This window comes from Cheilinus undulatus, linkage group 11 (assembly GCF_018320785.1).
Source record: "Cheilinus undulatus linkage group 11, ASM1832078v1, whole genome shotgun sequence".
NCBI lineage: Eukaryota > Metazoa > Chordata > Actinopteri > Labriformes > Labridae > Cheilinus > Cheilinus undulatus.
The window spans coordinates 47,099,562-47,118,947 of record NC_054875.1 but is presented as its reverse complement, the minus strand read 5'-3'; the positions used below and the strand labels follow the sequence as shown (position 1 = coordinate 47,118,947).

Genomic DNA, 19,386 nt, shown 5'->3' with positions numbered 1-19,386 from the left:
TTTATTTTAATGTCTAGGGCTGTGTGATAACTGCTTTACTGTAAGTATCAGTGTGGTGTTCAGCGGGCTGTCCATCTTTGCATTACAAATAAAGTAATAAGGACTTTATACAATATGATACCTTACGATACCATACTGTCAGATGGAATAGCAAATGATATAAAACCATAGGAAAGGATACAATTCAATACAGCACAATATGATACCAAACTGTCGGATAGGATTCAAGTGGATCCATTATGACAGCACTGGATAGGAAAGGATTCAACACAGTACAATACGATACGATACACTACAAGACAATACAATACGGTGGCATACGATGAGATATGAAACAACTCAACAAGACTCAATATGATATAACACAATACCATACACTATTATACAAAATAAGCTATAGTAACATGCGATACAACATGACACGACTTGACATAACTCAACAAGACTATGTATGTATATATATATATATATATATATATATATATATATATATATAATATTAATTATATATTAATCAATCGTATTATATATTATATCATATATCATTTAATAAAAATTATAATAATATTTATTTATTTATGATTTATTTTTACAAGAAGTTAGTTAAACAAATTTGTTAAGATTTGAGAATTTTGCATTTTGAGTTGCAGACACCTTGTTTTTATTTGTCAAATTTATAAAAAAGAAACCTAAAATTAAAAAGAGAATGCTCTTTAACTGTTCAACCTTGTCATGTTTTTTAAAAATGTCAAGATTTGGACCCTAACTGATCAACAGTACAATTGCATACACAGATACAGAGGTTTTTTATCTTTAAAAAGGTTTTGAGGGTTTTCTTGTATTTATTCAGACATGTCAGTGAATAATAAATCTATGTATTGCTCCTTTAAGGTCCAGTTTTGTAGCCATAAAGGATAGTTGAAGGTTAACAGCACCTATCTGGTTAAAGGGGTTTGTCTCGTTGGAATCTTTGAATTGTGAGTCTAATATTCTGTCATTAATGGATCAATAATCATTATTGATAAGCAGTGATGAGGAGTCTGCCTACGGTGGATTATCAGATCCAGACTCACTTGTTGAAGAGGTTGAGTCCGATGCGGTACTGCCGTCGCTGCACTACGTCGTTGTTGAAGGCGGGGGAGTCCCAGCTGTGGTGGCTCTCCCTCTGATAGGTCTGTTTCCCCATCGTGGCCCCTCCTCCTATGGGCTCTCTCAGGCTGTCCCGTGACGAGGAGCCCGAGCTGCAGTTGTTGACGGTGGTGTCGTCGTTGGAGTTGGTGGTGGTGGAGTTGACGCTCTCATTGTCTCCGTCTGAGCAGAGGAGGTGGTGGTGGTGGAGGTGGGCGTGGTGGGCGTGGTGCTGCTGCTGTGCCTCCATGTTCTGCAGTGCCGACGAGGACGAGGAGGAGAGAGGCGAGGGCGTGAGGGGAGGTACCGGAGAGGGAAGCGGGGAGGACGGGGGTTCTGGGTAGGCGTGGTGGTGGTGTTGGTGGTGCAGGTGATGGTAGTGGTGCTGGGCGAAGTGGTGGGCGTGCTGCAGGTATGGACTGACACCGCCGCCGTGCACGTGGTGCATGTGCAGGATGTGAGGCTGGCTGTATTGGGGGTGGTGGTGGAGGACAGTGGGGAGGTGCGGGATGGGTGGAGGATGAGGGAGGGGGTGTGAGTGGGTGTGTTGGAGCGGGTGAGGCAGAGGGTGAGGTGGCAGCGTCCGGGCTGAAGGCATGGGCAGGGGGGCGTTGGCGGGGGAGCGGGTCTGTCCCTGTGCTGTGGCGACCGAGCGCCCGTTGGGTTTGTGTTTGATGGTTCCTTGTGGAGAGTCAGCCTCACTGCTCACTCCTCCACCTCCTCCACGCTCATCCTCCCCACTCTCTCCCTCCCCTCCTCTTCTCTCTCTCTCTCCTCCTCCTCTGTCCACTCCTGAAGGCTCCTGTTCATACACCAGGCGTCCAATTGAGCCTCGCTCCGACCTGAAGGTTTGATCAGAGAATGTCAAAATTATTTAAAAATGTTCAACAAATATGGAGATGGATTAAAACTTAGGGAGGCTCAGGGGCACGGTTTGGTCAATTCTTGTTAAAAATGAGAAAACAAAACACAAATCAGACATATCCATCAGTAAATGTAATCATTTTAACCAGTTCTTAGAGCAGCCTGCCCCAAACTTTAGTATGCTGAGGCCCAATTTAAAAACCTGGAACACTTCTGGGCGAACCGAATCCCTCATACAACAAGATCACGACACAGATCACGACTACAAATCTACTTTGTCACTTAACAAAATCTTTAAATGTTATGTCTCAAACAACTGAAAAATTCTTCCAATCAGAGGGTGAACAGTGTTGAAGAAAGTAAAATGGAGTGTTTCCATTTAATCCAACACCAGTTAAACTGTGACACCGGTACTCAACATTAGACAAAAAAAGTGACATAAAAGTTTAATGCTTGGGCTTTGTTTTGTACATATTGGAACATTTAAATGTTCGTGATGAATTCAAAAATGAGTAATTTGTTTAATAGTTTGTAATAATTTTTAAGGTTAGTTCAAAAGTTATGGATGAGTTTTGTGATGACTTCAAAAGTTTGTGATAAATTAGAAAGTTTGGGATAAGTTCAAAAGTTTGAGATTAGTTTAAAAGTTTCGGAATAGTTCAGAAATTTGGAATCAGTTTAAAAGTTTGGGATTAGTTCAAAAGTTTGGGATTAGTTCGAAAGTCTGGGAAAAGTTCAAAAATTTGGGATCAGTTCAAAAGTTTTGGGAATAGTTCAAAAGTTTGGGAATAGCTCAAAAGTTTGGGACTAGTTTAAAAGTTTGGGATTAGTTTAACAGTTTGGGATTAGTTCAAAAGTTTGGGAATAGTTCAAAAGTTTAAGATTAGTTTAAAAATTTGGGAAGAGTTTAAATGTTTGGGATTAGTTTAAAAGTTTGGGAATAGTTCAAAAGTTTGGGAATAGTTCAAAGTTTGGGAATGGTTCAAAAGTTTGAGAATTGTTTAAAAGTTTGGGATTAACTCAAAACTTTGGGATTAGTTTAAAAGTTTGGGATTAGTTTAAAAGTTTGGGAATAGTTCAAAAGTTTAAGATTAGTTTAAAAATCTGGGAATAATTTAACAGTTTGGGAATAGTTTAAAACTTTGGGATAAGTTCAAAAGTTTGGAAATACTTCAAAAGTCTGAGATCAGTTCAAAAGTTTTGGAATAGTTCAAAAGTTTGGGAATAGTTCAAAAGTTTGTGAATAGTTCAAAAGTTTGGGAATAGTTCAAAACATTGGGGTTTGATTAAAGGTTTGGGATTAGTTTAACAGTTTGGGATTAGTTCGAAATTTTGGGAATTGTTCAAAAGTTTGGGAATAGCTCAAAAGCTTGGGAATAGTTTAAAAGTTTGGGATTAGTTCAAAAATTTGGGAATAGTTCAAAAGTCTGGGATCAGTTTAAAAGTTTGGGATTAGTTCAAAAGTTTGGAATTAGTTCAAAAGTTTTGGGAATAGTTCAAAAGTTTGGGAATAGCTCAAAGTTTGGGACTAGTTTAAAAGTTTGGGATTAGTTCAAAAGTCTGGAATCAGTTCAAAAGCCTGGAATCAGTTCAAAGGTTTGGAATTGGTTCAAAAGTTTGGGATTAGTTTAAAAGTTTGGGATCAGTTCAAAAGTTTGGGAATAGTTTAAAAGTTTGGGATCAGTTCAAAAGTTTGGGATCAGTTCAAAAGTTCAGGATTAGTTTAAAAGTCTGGGAATAGTTTAAAAGTTTGGGAATTGTTTAAAAAGTTTGGGAATAGTTCAAAAGTTTGGGAATAGCTCAAAAGTTTGGGACTAGTTTAAAAGTTTGGGATTAGTTTAACAGTTTGGGAATAGTTCAAAAGTTTGGGAATAGTTCAAAAGTTTAAGATTAGTTTAAAAATTTGGGAAGAGTTTAAATGTTTGGGATTAGTTTAAAAGTTTGGGAATAGTTCAAAAGTTTGGGAATAGTTCAAAGTTTGGGAATGGTTCAAAAGTTTGAGAATGGTTCAAAAGTTTGGGATTAACTCAAAACTTTGGGATTAGTTTAAAAGTTTGGGAATAGTTTAAAAGTTTGGGAATAGTTTAAAAGTTTAAGATTAGTTTAAAAATCTGGGTATAATTTAACAGTTTGGGAATAGTTTAAAACTTTGGGATAAGTTCAAAAGTTTGGAAATACTTCAAAAGTCTGAGATCAGTTCAAAAGTTTTGGATTAGTTCAAAAGTTTGGGAATAGTTCAAAAGTTTGTGAATAGTTCAAAACATTGGGGTTTGATTAAAGGTTTGGGATTAGTTTAACAGTTTGGGATTAGTTCGAAATTTTGGGATTAATTCAAAAGTTTGGGATTAGTTTAAAAGTCTGGGATCAGTTCAAAAGTTTGGGAATAGTTCAAAAGTTTGGGAATAGCTCAAAAGCTTGGGAATAGTTTAAAAGTTTGGGATTAGTTCAAAAGTTTGGGAATAGTTCAAAAGTCTGGGATCAGTTTAAAAGTTTGGGATTAGTTCAAAAGTTTGGAATTAGTTCAAAAGTTTTGGGAATAGTTCAAAAGTTTGGGAATAGCTCAAAGTTTGGGACTAGTTTAAAAGTTTGGGATTAGTTCAAAAGTTTGGGATTAGTTTAAAAGTTTGGGATTAGTTTAAAAGTTTTGGAAATACTTCAAAAGTTTGGGATTAGTTTAAATGTTTTGGATTAGTTTAAAATTTTGGGCATAGTTCAAAAGTTTGGGATTAGTTCAAAAGTTTAAGAATAGTTCAAAAGTTTGGGATGAACTTAAAATTTGGGCATAGTTGAAAAGTTTAGGATTAGTTCAAAAGTTTGGGATTAGTTTAAAAGTTTGGCCATGGTTTTAAAGGTCTGGGCAAAGTTCAAAAGTTTGGGATGAGTTCCAAATGTTCAGGATTAGTTCAAAAGTCTGGGAATAGTTTAAAAGTTTGGGCTTAGTTTAACAGTTTGGGATTAGTTCAAAGGTTTGGGATTAGTTTTAAAGTTTGGGATTAGTTTAAAAGTTTGGGATTACTTTAAACATTTTGGATTAGTTTAAAATTTTGGGCATAGTTCAAAAGTTTGGGATTAGTTCAAAAGTTTGGGAACGGTTTCAAAGTCTGGAGTCAGTTCAAAAGTTTGGGATTAGTTCAACAGTTGGGGATTAGTTTAAAAGTCTGTGATTAGTTCAAAAGTTTGTGATTAGTTTAAAAGTTTGGGATTAGTTCAAAAGTCTGGAATCAGTTCAAAAGCCTGGAATCAGTTCAAAAGTTTGGAATTGGTTCAAAAGTTTGGGATTAGTTTAAAAGTTTGGGATCAGTTCAAAAGTTTGGGAATAGTTTAAAAGTTTGGGCATAGTTCAAAAGTTTTGGCATAGTTCAAAGTTTGGGATTAGTTTAAAAGTTTGGGATCAGTTCAAAAGTTTGGGATGAGTTCAAAAGTTCAGGATTAGTTTAAAAGTCTGGGAATAGTTTAAAAGTTTGGGAATTGTTTAAAAAGTTTAGGAATAGTTCAAAGGTTTGGGAACAGTTGAAACATTTGTGATTAGTTCTACATTTGTAATTGGTTCAACAGTTTGGGATTAGTTTAAAAGTTTGGGATCAGTTCAAAAGTTTGGGATGAGTTCAAAAGTTCAGGATTAGTTTAAAAGTCTGGGAATAGTTTAAAAGTTTGGGAATTGTTTAAAAAGTTTAGGAATAGTTCAAAGGTTTGGGAACAGTTGAAACATTTGTGATTAGTTCTACATTTGTAATTGGTTCAACAGGTTTGTGATTGGTTTAATGATATGTAAAAAAAATGTGATTCATTAAAGAAGTATGTGACTAGTTTAAAAAGATTGTTATTAGCTCAAAAGTGTGATTAGTTAAAAAAGTTTGTGATTAGTTCAAAGTTTGTGATTAGTGTGTGATTACTTGTAGTGTTGTGATTACTTCAGAAAGTTGCAGTGAGTTTTGTGATTTGTTAGAAAGTTAAGGATTAGTTCTGTGGTAAGTAAAAAAAGTTTGCGATATTGTAAATATTGGGATGCGTAATGCAGAGCTGTGATTGGCCATCCTACCTGTCACTCATGTCCACCGAGCTGTCACTGGGCGGTTCAATGGTCAGGACGGGGAGGTGCCCTCCCCCTCCTCCTCCCCCTCCTCCTGCTCTCCCTCTGTACTCGCCTCGACACTCAGTACATGGCGTGCTGCTCCTGCGGCTGTTACTGCTGCCTCCCTCCGTCTCTCTGCTGTCCTCCCTCCCCCCGGCACCTCCCCCTCCTCTCTCCCCCCAGTACTCCGTGTCGCTGGAGGTGGGGCGGGACAGTGGCGAGGAGGGCAGGCAGCCTTCGTCCATATAGAGAGTGACATCGCTGAAGGAGGTGGCAGTGCTATCTTCGTGCATGGCAGCCCCTCCTCCCACACCTCCTCTTCCTCCCACTCCTCCTACCCGGCCGCCCATACGTCTGGAGGGTGTGTTGGTGTTTCTCCACGTACATTCTCTGTAGTCCTCCTCCTCGTCTTCCTCCTCATCCTCCTCCCCTTCTTCTTCCTCCTCCTCCTCTTCTTCGTCTCCCTCCTCTTCGTCTTCCTCATCGTCCTCTTCACCCTCTCCTCCCGCCTCCTGGGAGTCTTCACGGCCCGACTGGCAGGTGAGTGAGTCGTCCATGGAGTCGGCCAGAGACTTCACCTGCAGACGGAAACACAAACAAAGATGTGAAGATAGAAACAAATAAACTTTCCTTCAACTGCAACTTTTGTGATTTTTACTTCCTGTATTCATCACGTCCGCACCTGTTTGGAGAAGGAGTCGTCCATGTCCCCTGTGTCGTCGGACCCCCGCTGAGCTGTGGAGCCGGGACCCTGGGGCTGGCGCTCATCAAACGAGTACTGAACCAGAGAGCAGACAAAGCTTTTAGACAGTTCTATGTTTTCATAAGGTCTCTATGCTGCGTATTCATGCATACCTGCATTCTCATGTTGGACAGGATGATACGGCGGGTCATCCTGCTCTCGGAGGCGGAGCTTCGAAGCCGCTCAAAGTTCTTGTTCATGCGATACCGCCTGAATGCTGTCTGAATCGTCCTCGCCGCCCGCCGGGACACAAACTGGCCCCCGTACTTCCTCTCCAGCATCTCCACCTATCACAAAAACAACCAATCAGAGGAGAGAACCTGCACATGTGGACGAAACTGTGACAAAAGTAGAATCTCTGACAGTACGAAACATGACAAAACAAAGAGTCAGGACAAAAAAGAGAGTTTCAAAGACTTTTTGGTGCCATTCTTCTTCCAGGCAAACAGACATGAACCACTGAAAACAACCCCCTGACCCACTTTAAGGTCCTAACCCACCAGTTGAAAACCACTAATCTAGACAATATTATTACACATTTTCTCCTTTTTCTTGTTCCGCATGCCTTTTTATCTTTTTGACTCCTATCGACCATGTTATTCCCACATTATAAGGAATTTAATGCCATTATTATGCTGATGACATTCAACTATACATGTTGAATTTCAACAGCTTTCATGATAAACTGTTAATTTGTTTACCAAAAACATATCAGATGTTGAAAATGAGACATTTTACCATTTCATGAAAATATTAGCTCATGCTGAATTTGATGGCAGAAACACATCTCAAAAAAGTAGGGACGGGGAAACAAAAGGCTGGAAAAGTAAGTGGTACTAAAAACAGCTAGAGGAGCTTTTTGCAACTTATTAGGCTTATTGGCAACATTGGTTAATTGACTTACATGATTGGGTATAAAAGGAGCATTTCTGAGAGGAAGAGTCTCTCAGAAGTAAAGATCAGCAGGGGTTATGAAAAGATGTCTAAAAATTGCAGAATGATTTTGGAAAAAAGTTACTCAACGAGAAATTGTGAAGACTTTGAATCTCCCTCCATCTGCAGTCCATAATATCATCAAAAGAGTCAGAAATCTGGAGAAATCTCTGTGAGCAAGGGACAAGGCTGAAGGGGCCCTCAGGGGCCACTGCATTAAAAACAGGCGTGATTCTGTACTGAAATCACTGCAGGAACACTTCCCGTCAACACGGTTTGCAGTGCCATCCACAAATGACAGTTAAAGCTGGATCATGGAGAGAAGAAGCCATATGTGAACAGGAGAAGTAAAGAGAGGATTTAGAGCAACATATGCTCCCATCCAGACAATGTCTCTGTCAGCAAGACAGATGCTAAACCACATACCACATCCATCACAACAGCATGGCTTCACAGGGGAAAAGTCCGGGTCCTGAACTGGCCTGCCTGCAGTCCAGACCTTTCATTATGAAAACAACATAAAAGGAACAACCCAGAAAAGAAGTTCCGGGAGTGTTGAGCAGTTAGAATCCTACATCAGACAAGAATGGGACAACATCCCTCTCCCAAAACTCCAGAAACTAGTCTCCTTACTTTCCAGACATATTCAAAATGAGCTCATCTTTTTCCTGAAACTGTGAAATGTCTCAGTTTCAACATCTGATATGTCGTTCATGTTCTATTGTGATTAAAATATTGGTTTATGAGTTTTGAAAATCATTTACTTGTTTCATTTACATTTTACACAGCGCCCCAACTTTTTTGGACCTTTGGATGTAAATCAGGCATATAAAGGAAATAGAATCACTTCGCTGAAGACAGACTTAAAATAAGCTGTGAGTCATGAAAACCTTGAATTGATTTGTCTGCATTTCCATTAAAACACCCACAGCCACAGATAAAGAGTCCTCGTCATTCACTGCTAAAACACTCCTGGAAGACGTTCAAAGTGTTAGTTTGGCAGTTTTTCAACTTTAAGGCTGTATTTGAAGCAGCAGTCCCATTTTCAGTCTTATTAAGGAACTCAGCGATGCACAATACTTTGTCAGAGAGCAAGACAAAGGGAGTTAAAGGTACAATCTGTAGAGATTTCCCCACTGAAACGTCTGCTAAACTCATCATTCAGTCCCCTGCTTCTGCATTGTTATGAAAGCTTAGATTCTAATGCACCAAAGACGCTGCAGATCACAGTTTAATGTTCTTATTAAGCCGAGTGTGAAAGCTCACAGGAGAGAGGAGGATAATTATATAACTGTTAACAAACCAAATAAGAAACCCTCTGCAGCGTGTTGCATCACATCTTCCTAAAGACGCTGGTTTCTTAAACAAACAGCAGGCACAACAAATACAAGAAAATAAGAAGAAATTAAGGAAACAGGACGCTCCAACGTGGGTATCAAACGTGATAAATCAGCTTTAGAGCTCTGCTGTGGGTGAAGAGGAGCGACGTACTCCGACACGCCACTGAGCATCAGCCCACCATGATGTTTGTGAAATAATACGAGTGGGTGTTTAGATGAGCTGGTGTGTGTTTCTCTGTTTGGGAAGACAGCATAGAAATCAGAGGATATCGCTCCTCATCAGAGCTGAAATGATTCCTTATTTGGTTATGTGAGGTTAACTTCCTGTCACAAGTGGTGGGAGGTAAATGAAAAAACAAATACTTCATTATTGCAATCATTCATGATGCACCAATGGATTGGTCTAACGTCAGCATTGGCTGATGGGCGTCCTGTTAATGGTATCTGCAAAAAAAAACAAAAAAAAAAAAACATGACATGCACTGATAGCAGTAGCGGGTATGTGTCAAACATGAAAAACAGTGTTGGGAATCAGCCATGTGGACAACAAAACCCAGGCCTAAACATTGCAGAGGCCTGTCTTTGTAGTTTTCAAACAATGGGTAGCCCAGTAAAACTCATCTTCCCAGCAGCCAACAAGACACGCTCTGCTCTGATAGGAGGAGATAAGAAGAGATTCTGCAGGGGGTCCAGGGGTGATAAAACCCACAGTGACCCACCCCTTTATGGGCCATTCCACCACCATTCAAGCATTCAGCTGCCTTCCACTGTTGCTCTGTTTCCCTAGTTTTAGCTTAAGTTTTTGCACAGTCAGCAATCAGCTGATTGAGTACAAGAGTTCGTCCTTCCTTCGTCGTGAGTGCTGCAGGAAACCCATCTGTATCTGAAGAAGGATCCCAAGAATCCCAAGAAGCAACTCTTCTACTTCCTCAGAATGACAATACGAGCCCAACTCTCGTCCTATAGCTGAATCTTGACATCACAGGACTTTTAACTTGCTGGAACCTGGGAAGGAACATTAATGAACTGAACCCCACTTCCTCCTAACTTTGCAAAGCAGATGGATTTGCCCATTTCCTTGTGTCTCATTGGCGAATCCATCTTGCAAAGCTCTCGTCTGAACAGTTTGGGCCCGGTTAGAAAGTGACAGGACCAATCAGCGGTGAAAGGCAGTACTTTCGGGCATGGCAGAGTCATGACGTAAGCAGCAACAAGACAATTATGGCAGAAGAGATTAGCGTAGATGCTGCTAAAGGGTAAGTTTTATCAGAACTTGACAACATTTCTTCATTCAAAGAAGAACAAAGAACAGCACTAATTTGTTTTCTTTTTAAAAATGACAAAAGTCATGTACTGACATGTCTACAGTCGCCATGGTTCGCGTTATGCAGTTCTCTATGGAGTTTAGCCCTCAGTAGCGGCGCACCTCGGAAGTGGCTACGATGTCACGTGTTTTGTTGCTCTGATTGGCCCGTAAAGATACGACAGACAGAATGTTCATCTAATTACCCTCTGAGATTTTTTTCAAAGGCTCTGCCCTTTCCAAAACACTGTCTATGGGAGGTTTTCCAGATGGATGTGTGAAACAAATCCATCTGCTGTGTCAGGTTAACTTCCTCTTGGATCTAGCTGGATATCAGGATCAAGAGTAGAGGCTTTGATCTGGGCAGAACTGGCTGGAGGAAACTTTATGTGCTTATTTGTTGTTGATTTACTTTGCTGTGTCCATTTATGCCCAGTATAGTGCCTTCACCTACACAAACAACTGTGTAACTGCTGTAATCAAAGTCCAGCCATGGGGTTTCTGTGTAGTAAAGTTATTTTGCTGAGATTTTAGATTCTTTAGCCTGAGATTTTCTTTATTCTCAAAATCATCTTTTAAGTCACATGTGGAACCAAAATGTCTCATCAGCTGACGTCCAGCTGATTTGCTCCTAAGAATGCTAGTGGCTAATGGCACTCATGCTGCCATATTTTAACTGCTCTAGCCTGGCTATTCTTGACTGCTCCCTCCGCAAATCACTGGGCATCCCTCCTCCACCCCAGCTCCTCCTTCATCTGCATCTGACTTAATCAGCATCATTCTGTTGTCACTAATGCCTACTCTGCTCTGGGATTTTCACTGTTTCTCTCCCTTACAATGGCAGTTCATGTGTGTTTCTTGACAAAGTGGTCTCAGCAAAGAAACACTGAAGCAGAAGCACCAATTAACATGGAGACACATTTAACCATTACACCAGCAGAGCATCTAAAGCCCCTCTTCCTCATGTGCTGAGTTTGTTAAATTCTATATTTTTATGAGTGGTATCAAACTTTTGATAAATATGCTCATCTGCCTGAATGTTGATGAGACATTTGACCTCTTCACCACTCCAATTCAACTCACGGCTCATTTTGTTGATAGGTAAACTAAATAACTGCTGTGTTGAACCCTAAGTATGACTAACAGTCAGCTTAAAATGGCATTGCTTGGAATGCACATGAATCCATGCAGCCGGAAGCAGCCAATCATTGTATGCCTGCTTTACAGCTATGCAGCGTGAACACGAAAGAAGAAAAATACAATAATAGAGCCATCGATAAAAATATGGAGTTTGACTGAGAGCAGCAGAGAATATCGCAGAGTAAACAGACAATGTGGCGAGTTTGTGACATCCAGTATTAAAAGTGAGGGGTTCTAAAGAATGCTTGTAATACATGACTCTGATGCTGCGACTGTGAGTATCCCCTCCCCTGCAGTAGTGTGTTTTTTTACCTTCTTGTCCTGGAGGTCCGTAGAGAGCTCATAGCTGTCAGAGAGAGCCTTGCAGCGTTTGCTCTCCTCCTCCTCTTGCTTGCGGAGCGCCAGGCTGGCCGGCTGGTGGCGGCTGTGCTGAGCCCAGGCGAGGCTCGCCGGGCTGGGAGGGGAGATGGGAGAGCTACCCTGGAGGGGGAGAGATGTGTAAAAATATGATCTTAATTATATTTTAGGTCTGGAGGGAGCTGCAGGGTTCACTTTACCCCTGCTGACATTCTCAAGCACAACCAGTCCTTCACATGTACATCCTGTCCTTTACATTTGTTAATGTTGTTCTTTCCATGTATCTATCCACTTCTTTAAATATATAAACCCTGCACTTCACATGGATATCTTGTCCTTCACATTTTTGCATCTTGTCGTTTACATTTACATAATGTCCTGCACATGTACATCCTGCACGTCACATGCATGTCTAGTCCTTCCCATGTACATCCAGTCCTTCACATGCACATCCTACACTTCACATGTACATCCTACCATTCACATGCACATTCAGTCTTTTATATGTACATCGTGCACTTCTAATGTACATCCTACAATTCACATGCACATCCTACACTTCACATGTACATCCTGCACTTCACAGTTTCATCCTGCACTTCACATGTACATCCTGCACTTCACATGTACATCCTGCACTTCACATGCAAATCCAGTCTTCCACATACACATCTAGTCTTTCACATGTACACCCTGCAATTCATATGCAGTTATTAAGTCCTGTTTATATCCTATCCTTCAAATTTATACATCCTGTCCTACACATGGACATCCTGTCCTTCACATATATACATGTAGTCTTTCGCATGTACATGTCTTCCTTCACATGTAAACATCCTGTCCCTTACTGACTTCTTAAACAACACATTTAACTAAAGTTCTCCTCAGGGCACCGCCTGGTTAACGGCTCGCCTACACAGACTGAGGGTGTTGAAACCTTCAAACACTGATTTTACTGTAATTATAATCATCATGTTTAACAGAGTAATTATAGAAGCTTATGAGATGAAGTGATTGTGCTTAAATCCAATGGGTTGCTGTAATATAACCACAGCCTCTTAGAAAGACTTGACCATAAACCTTTATGCTCACATTTAACGGGTTTCCAGGTGAAGGATGCTCACGTAAAGATCACTTTTAAATGTATCTTTAACCCATTAGACCTCAGGCTGCCAAAAAAAAAATGCCCTCAGGATTATCTTCTTTTTTCCACTCAGTGTATCAGAGCTTTTATGATAACTACCAGTGACTTTTACACCATCATCAACAGCGGCATCATCTACCTGTCCCCTCTATCCTCATGTATAACTACCTGACCGGTCATATAACGCCGTATAAACTCCAGACAGTGTTTACTGTGTCAGTGTTTTAGTACCTGTGTGTGGGTGTGGGAGGCTCCCAGGGGCCCGCTGCTGGAAGTGGAGCCGTAGGGATCACAGGGGCTGGTGAGGGGGCTGTTGCTATAGCGATGGAAGGGAGGCTGATGGCCGAAGGACGAGTCTGAAAAGGTGAGCGCCTCCGGACACTGTGGGTCGCCCTCCACACTGAGAAACAAAGAAACAGAGGTAATTGTCACTAACAAGAGCTTAAGAATAAGATAGAAAAACAGGAAACAATAAAGACAGGAATTAGGACAATACAATAACAAAAACACACACAAAAAAACCCTGACAAACACAATTAAAAAAAACAAAACAAAAAAAGATGGAAAACAAGAAAAATAATAAAAACAATAAAATAACAAAACAATAAAACACACAAAAAATGAAACAATAAAAACAAAAAATAATAAGACAACAATAAAAACAAAAATAAAATAAAAACAATAAAACAACAATGAAAAGAAAAGAAAAGAAAAACAATAAAACAATAAAAAGAAAAATAAAATAAAAAAAACAATAAAACAATAAAAAGAAAAAAAATAAAACAATAAAACAACAAAAAAACAATTAAACAAAAAAGACAACAAAAACAAAGACAGGCCAATCCAAGACGGTCTCACTGCAGACCACCACTACCATGACAGAAATAGACGATCAAATTACAATCACATTAAACTCATGGCTAGGATTAAGATAAGGGTTAGCACCAGGGCTTGACATTTACACCAGCCAACTAGCCAAATGCAGGTGGATTTCAGCTATGGCACGCACCAGATTGAGTCCAACTAGCCACTTTGGCCAGTGGAATTTATCAGTGTTGCAACCTCAGCATTGTCTGGTGGAGATTTGTCTGACTGAGAATTAGACATGTTTATGAAACCAGCTGTATTAGCAGTCAGTGTTTTAATATTGGTATGAACTAAATATCCATTGAAAAGGGAAGTGGAGCATGTAATTTGTCTCATACCAGATGTTTCCAATATGGCATACAGCACGTAGTTTCCCAACAACAAAACTGTGGCTAGTGGTAATGCTTAGTGGCTAATAACTGTTCAAAAACAAGAAGCCATGGTGGCCGGTGCGCAAAAAAAAGTGAATGTCAAGCCCTGGTTAGCATGCCACAAGTTAAAAGTCAAAGACCTTGCCAGCAAAACAACATTACAAAACATTTGATGAAGCCAAAAACAATCTGCCTACGTCCTCCATGAAAACACTCTAAAACAGCCAACATAGCTAAGGCTTATGCTAGCGAAGCTATAAGCTATGCAGGTAACGTAGTACACTAGCTAACAAAGTTGAAGCTGACAAAGATATGTTAGCTAATGCTACATTTGCCTAAGCTCACAAAGCTACACAGCTATGTTAGCTAGGTAGCTAATGTAGCTGTGTTAGCTAGGTAGCTAATGTAGTTACATAGCTATGTTAGCTATTTAACTGATGTAGCTATGTTAGCTACAGTTGCTTAAGCTCATGTTGCTAAAGCTAAAGCTAACATAGCTACACTGGCTTACACAATAATGTTAAATAGGTAGCTTGTGTTGCCAGGTTAGCTTTTGCTAAAGCTAACAAAGCTAGCATTTATTTAAGAAAAGAATAAAATTTCAAAAGCTGCTGTACGGGGCCAGGATCAGATTGATCTGTTTATGTGTACAGTACCTGTGAAAAGACAAACAGCAGCATTTTGGACTAACTGTAAACGTGGAAGAGAGGCCTGATTAACCAGTCTACTCATGTAAAAGTAGAACATATTTCATTTTAAGTGTACTCAGAGTACTGAGCAGCTACTTTTAATACCAGAGGGACTTCTACAGTGACACATGATCTCACAGCAATAATAGAATATGACTCTCCAACAAGGCTGTTCTGGTAGAATCACACCTTCATAATACAGTGAGATGTAACATCTGTTTCTGGATCTATCATTCTCTCACTGTGTGCTTCTACCGGCCAATTTAACAGAGGCTAGAACCTTTTTATTTTTGGCTTTTAGTTTGCATTTTTGTACTCAGTACTTGATGCTTTTAAAAATGTAGAGAATTAAAAACGTTCCCCCAAAATATACCTAAATAAAAAAAAAAGAAAAAGAAAACAACAACAACAACAACAACAAAAAGCTACACAGTTCCTGTATTTTGAGTAACTGCAACTATTTCCACCTCTTCATTCTGTGGTTAATAAACCAGGAGGTTTCAGAGCCCGTGTCAACAATCAATAAGCCCATTGATCCCACATTGATGATCAGCTGACAATCAATCAGTGAGGAGCTGAGGCCACGGTAAGGAGCAGGCTTTTATTTTGAAGGTGAGTGTTGTCGTCAAAGTGGCTCTTCAGTGTTAATCTCAGACACCCGTGAAGCTGGCACTGACGCTAACGTGGGCGCTGCCAAGCTAACACAACCACTCTCTGAGTCACATGAGGCTGACTCACAGCCAATAGCAGTGTGTTCATGTGTGTGTGTGGGTGTACTGTGTGTGTGTGTGAGACCCAGCGTGAGTGTGTGGGTGACAGTGGTTATATGTGTGAGAGATGAGGAAGAAGCTGAAATGTGACTGTAGGAAGACGAAGCTGCAGCATCCATGAACGTGGAAACATCAGATTAAGTCAGAATCAGAGAGGCTGATGATCAATAACAGACCCTGTCATAGATATTATAGACATTAACCAGCTGATTATCCATCCACTTTTACAAAAGCTGCCAATAAAGGACAGACAACAGACTGAAAGATTGTTGGTATGTACGAGACTGAGTAATGATGTGTTGAGTCTATTCTATGTCTATTCTTTTATATGAACATCAGGAGCTGGCTCCTGATTGACAGACAGTGCCCTTTCTTCCATTTTTGTTGTTATTTAATCCACATTCAAAAAGTCAACCTGGTACCAAATGAAGAACTGTTCGGAAGCCAAAAGACCAGCTCTTATTAGATGACAGCTAGGGGCCTAGTCCGGCCTGCATGCAGTCCGCAAGGATGGGATGGTTTATGAGAATTTATACAGGTCTAATGTGCATTTTACATTAAATTGTATTTCAGTCAGTCATTTCACATTTGCAATTTTTCAAGCATTTATTATGGTAGCATAGCATGGCATAGCATAGTTTGGAGTCAGGCTCCGACTTAATCACTCCTCACCGATTTGTTTTGCATGTAGAATTGAGGAGTGATGAGATAACATCTTAAACCCCCAGCTGAAGCCAACAGGTGGATGCTGGGGTGGAGGTGGGTTGAGGCGAGAGCACAGTGCTGATCCAGGGCAGAGCAGAAGAAGAAACCAGAAATCTTGAAGCTTAAATGGACTGCTGAATTAGGAGGATGTGAGTCATATGAGTTGATTAGATGGATGTCAGGTGTGAATCATTGTGCTCGAAATTACAGCATGATCTAACTCACAAGATTCATATTTAAGTTTGTTTTTCTGTAAAGGTTTTCTAATTTTCCTGTCTTAACTTTTGGATTCAACTCTTGGTTATAGTATGATTTTAAATTTCAGGGTTTCACTTCTTGTAGAAGTTTTTGTGTTGGTGTTCTAACTACCTACCTACGCTTTTTTTGCCAAATACTAAACCATAGTTGGTAACTGCCCAGCCACAAATCTATTTGGGCCCCATATGGGTTATATGCAGGCTACAGAATGGGTCCCATGTGGGTTTGTACATGGGTTCCATGGTAGCCCCATCTGTGACTCCCCATGTGAACTGCAAGTGTGAATCAGCCAATAAGAGGCCCATATAGATCCCATCTAGGGATCCTTGCAATTGCCCATGTTTACTACAAGTAAGATCTATCTTGGATCTCTTGAGATGGGGCCTATATGGGTCTCTTATGGGCTGATCCGCACTTGCAGTTCACATGGGCAATCACAGGTGGGGTCACCATGGAACCCACAGACAAACCCACATGGGACCCATTCTGTAGCCTGTATCTAACCCATATGGGGCCCACATTGACATGCTGACTGGGTGGGCAGGATGAGTTCCACCAACTTTACCAGAAGTTGCAAATAACGGACAGTCAACATAAGGGAAAGATAGTTGGGATGTATGTGTTCAGAAAATCTACAACTCTTATTACTAAGCGGAGCCAAATGATTTTATCATATCCTACTGTATCCGTACCGGGGCTGAACGATTTGCAAAAATAATCTAATAGCATTTTTTTCCCCCAATATTGTGACTGAATATGCAATTATTATTAGATTACTCAACTTGTGCATTTTTCAACAAAATCAAGCAAAAAAAAAAACAATATTGTAACTTAAATTCAGTCAGAAACACTTCTATATTTTATCATTTCATTGCAAAATTGATGTAGCCGACAGTTTTACTTGGCAGAGAAGGCTCTGCTCTAAAGATCCTACCTGGGTTAGTCAAGCAGCTGCTTTGACTTTCCAGGGAGCACAAGGATAGAAACTCCCAAATGGATGGACACATAAATGACAATGTGTATTTAAAGAAAAGAAAATATTTCAGAATTAATTCATCCATAGTAGCATGAATCTGAATATGAGGATGCAACAAGATTTTAAGCTATAAAAGGGGAGGCTGGGGTGGAGGATGTTATGCTTGTAAAGCTGCTGCTACAAAAAAAATGAATGTATTAAACTGCTATTTTGACATATTTCAAGTTTAAGAAATATTTTAACTTCTGCGATTTGTAAATTGCAGCAAGCCATACTGTGATTTAATCTAATTTGTGATTAATTGCCCAGCCCTAATCTGTATCATATTGTAGCTGTATTGTATCACATCATATCATTACTGTATCCTTATTATATCAGTATTGTAACCTTATTGTATCATATCATATCATAATTGTTGTATCATATTGTATTGTATTGTATTATATCATATTGAAATGTATTGTATCAAATGGTATCGTATTCTCTTCTTTGGTCTCCTTCCCTCTGCTATCCTGGCCTCTCTTTCTCTAACCTCTCCTCTCCTTCTATGCCTTTTATACCCTCCCTTCCTCCCCTCTCCTCTCCAGCTGATGCTGAGCCAGCTGTTGGGTTGAGCCGAGGTGAGGTGCGTTTGATTAATACTCCAGCCGTGCATGGAGCTCCACACTAGCAGCTCATCTGGCAGGCTGCAGCTGACAGAGGTCAGACAGAAAACTTCAGGTGACCTCTAAATCACAAAAACACCACGGTGAACCTGAATCGACTTTACAAACTCCTGAAAACGTGAGCACTGCCCCTCTAAAACACGTTACCTCTGTTTTTATTTCTAGATAGTGTTTGGAAAGGGCTGAAACTTTCAGAATAAAACAACACAGGCAAGGAACAAGCATATCTGCTAGAACTTTTCCAGGATCTGTCTGATGTCAGAGACGAATCTGGACAATCATGAGCATTTTTGGACATATACCTAAGACCTATCTGATCCTCATCTTTGTGACTTTATCTGGAGGCCCCAGGTGACTGCCTTTTGTTTGACGGTTAAATCACCTATGGTTGTTAAATACAAACACTGTCTGTCTCTGGAACACATCAGTGTAAAAACACAATGACACACATTTCAAGCTAATAGGAGAAAAGCAATGTCCAGAGAATGACATTCACCCTGTGATAGATGAAATCTGATTTCTGGGGGTCTCAGCGTCAGAGCAACAATGCTGTTTCTGCACAAACAAACCAAACACACACTGATGCTCTGCTGCACACAGACACGCCCGCTGCAGGCCGAGCAGAGCGAGTCTGCACCTGAGCGGTCAGTGAATCCTGAAATATTCCCGGCTCACAGAGACGACTCAGTGGAACACCTCCACGCTCTGAAGCGTCGCCGTGAACTCGTCCTGTTAATATTGATCCGTTTTAATCTGCAGTTTGTCCTCCTACACGTTTTTGTGTTCAGAGAAACCAGACGAGTGTTCACCCACGTCATGGGAAACAGCAGATTATGCAAACTTAGAGCAAATTTCTACAGCAAACCCATGATACATGGCCATGAGGATGACACTACTTCTCATGTAATCGACCTTGTTTCAAGAAAAACATGGAGTATAGGTTCTTTGAAGATGAGGACATCTGAACTCTACTAGGGGCAAGGTTTGATTTCTACATATGACCAAAAAGGCCACGTTGTCTAGCTGTTTATGACCATGCCAGGTCTTCAGAGCGCGAAAATA

General features: G+C 40.2%; 1 protein-coding gene across 1 annotated transcript in view; it reads right to left on the bottom strand.

Annotated features, from left to right (window-relative positions):
• Positions 1-19,386, bottom strand: part of LOC121517357 (IQ motif and SEC7 domain-containing protein 1-like) — a 209,187-nt gene that overhangs the window by 18,420 nt on the left and 171,381 nt on the right. Inside the window, 7 exon segments of the mRNA XM_041799057.1 lie at positions 1,074-1,970; positions 6,032-6,398; positions 6,561-6,642; positions 6,747-6,842; positions 6,920-7,093; positions 11,835-12,002; positions 13,255-13,423. Coding sequence (XP_041654991.1) covers positions 1,074-1,970; positions 6,032-6,398; positions 6,561-6,642; positions 6,747-6,842; positions 6,920-7,093; positions 11,835-12,002; positions 13,255-13,423 — 1,953 coding nt within the window.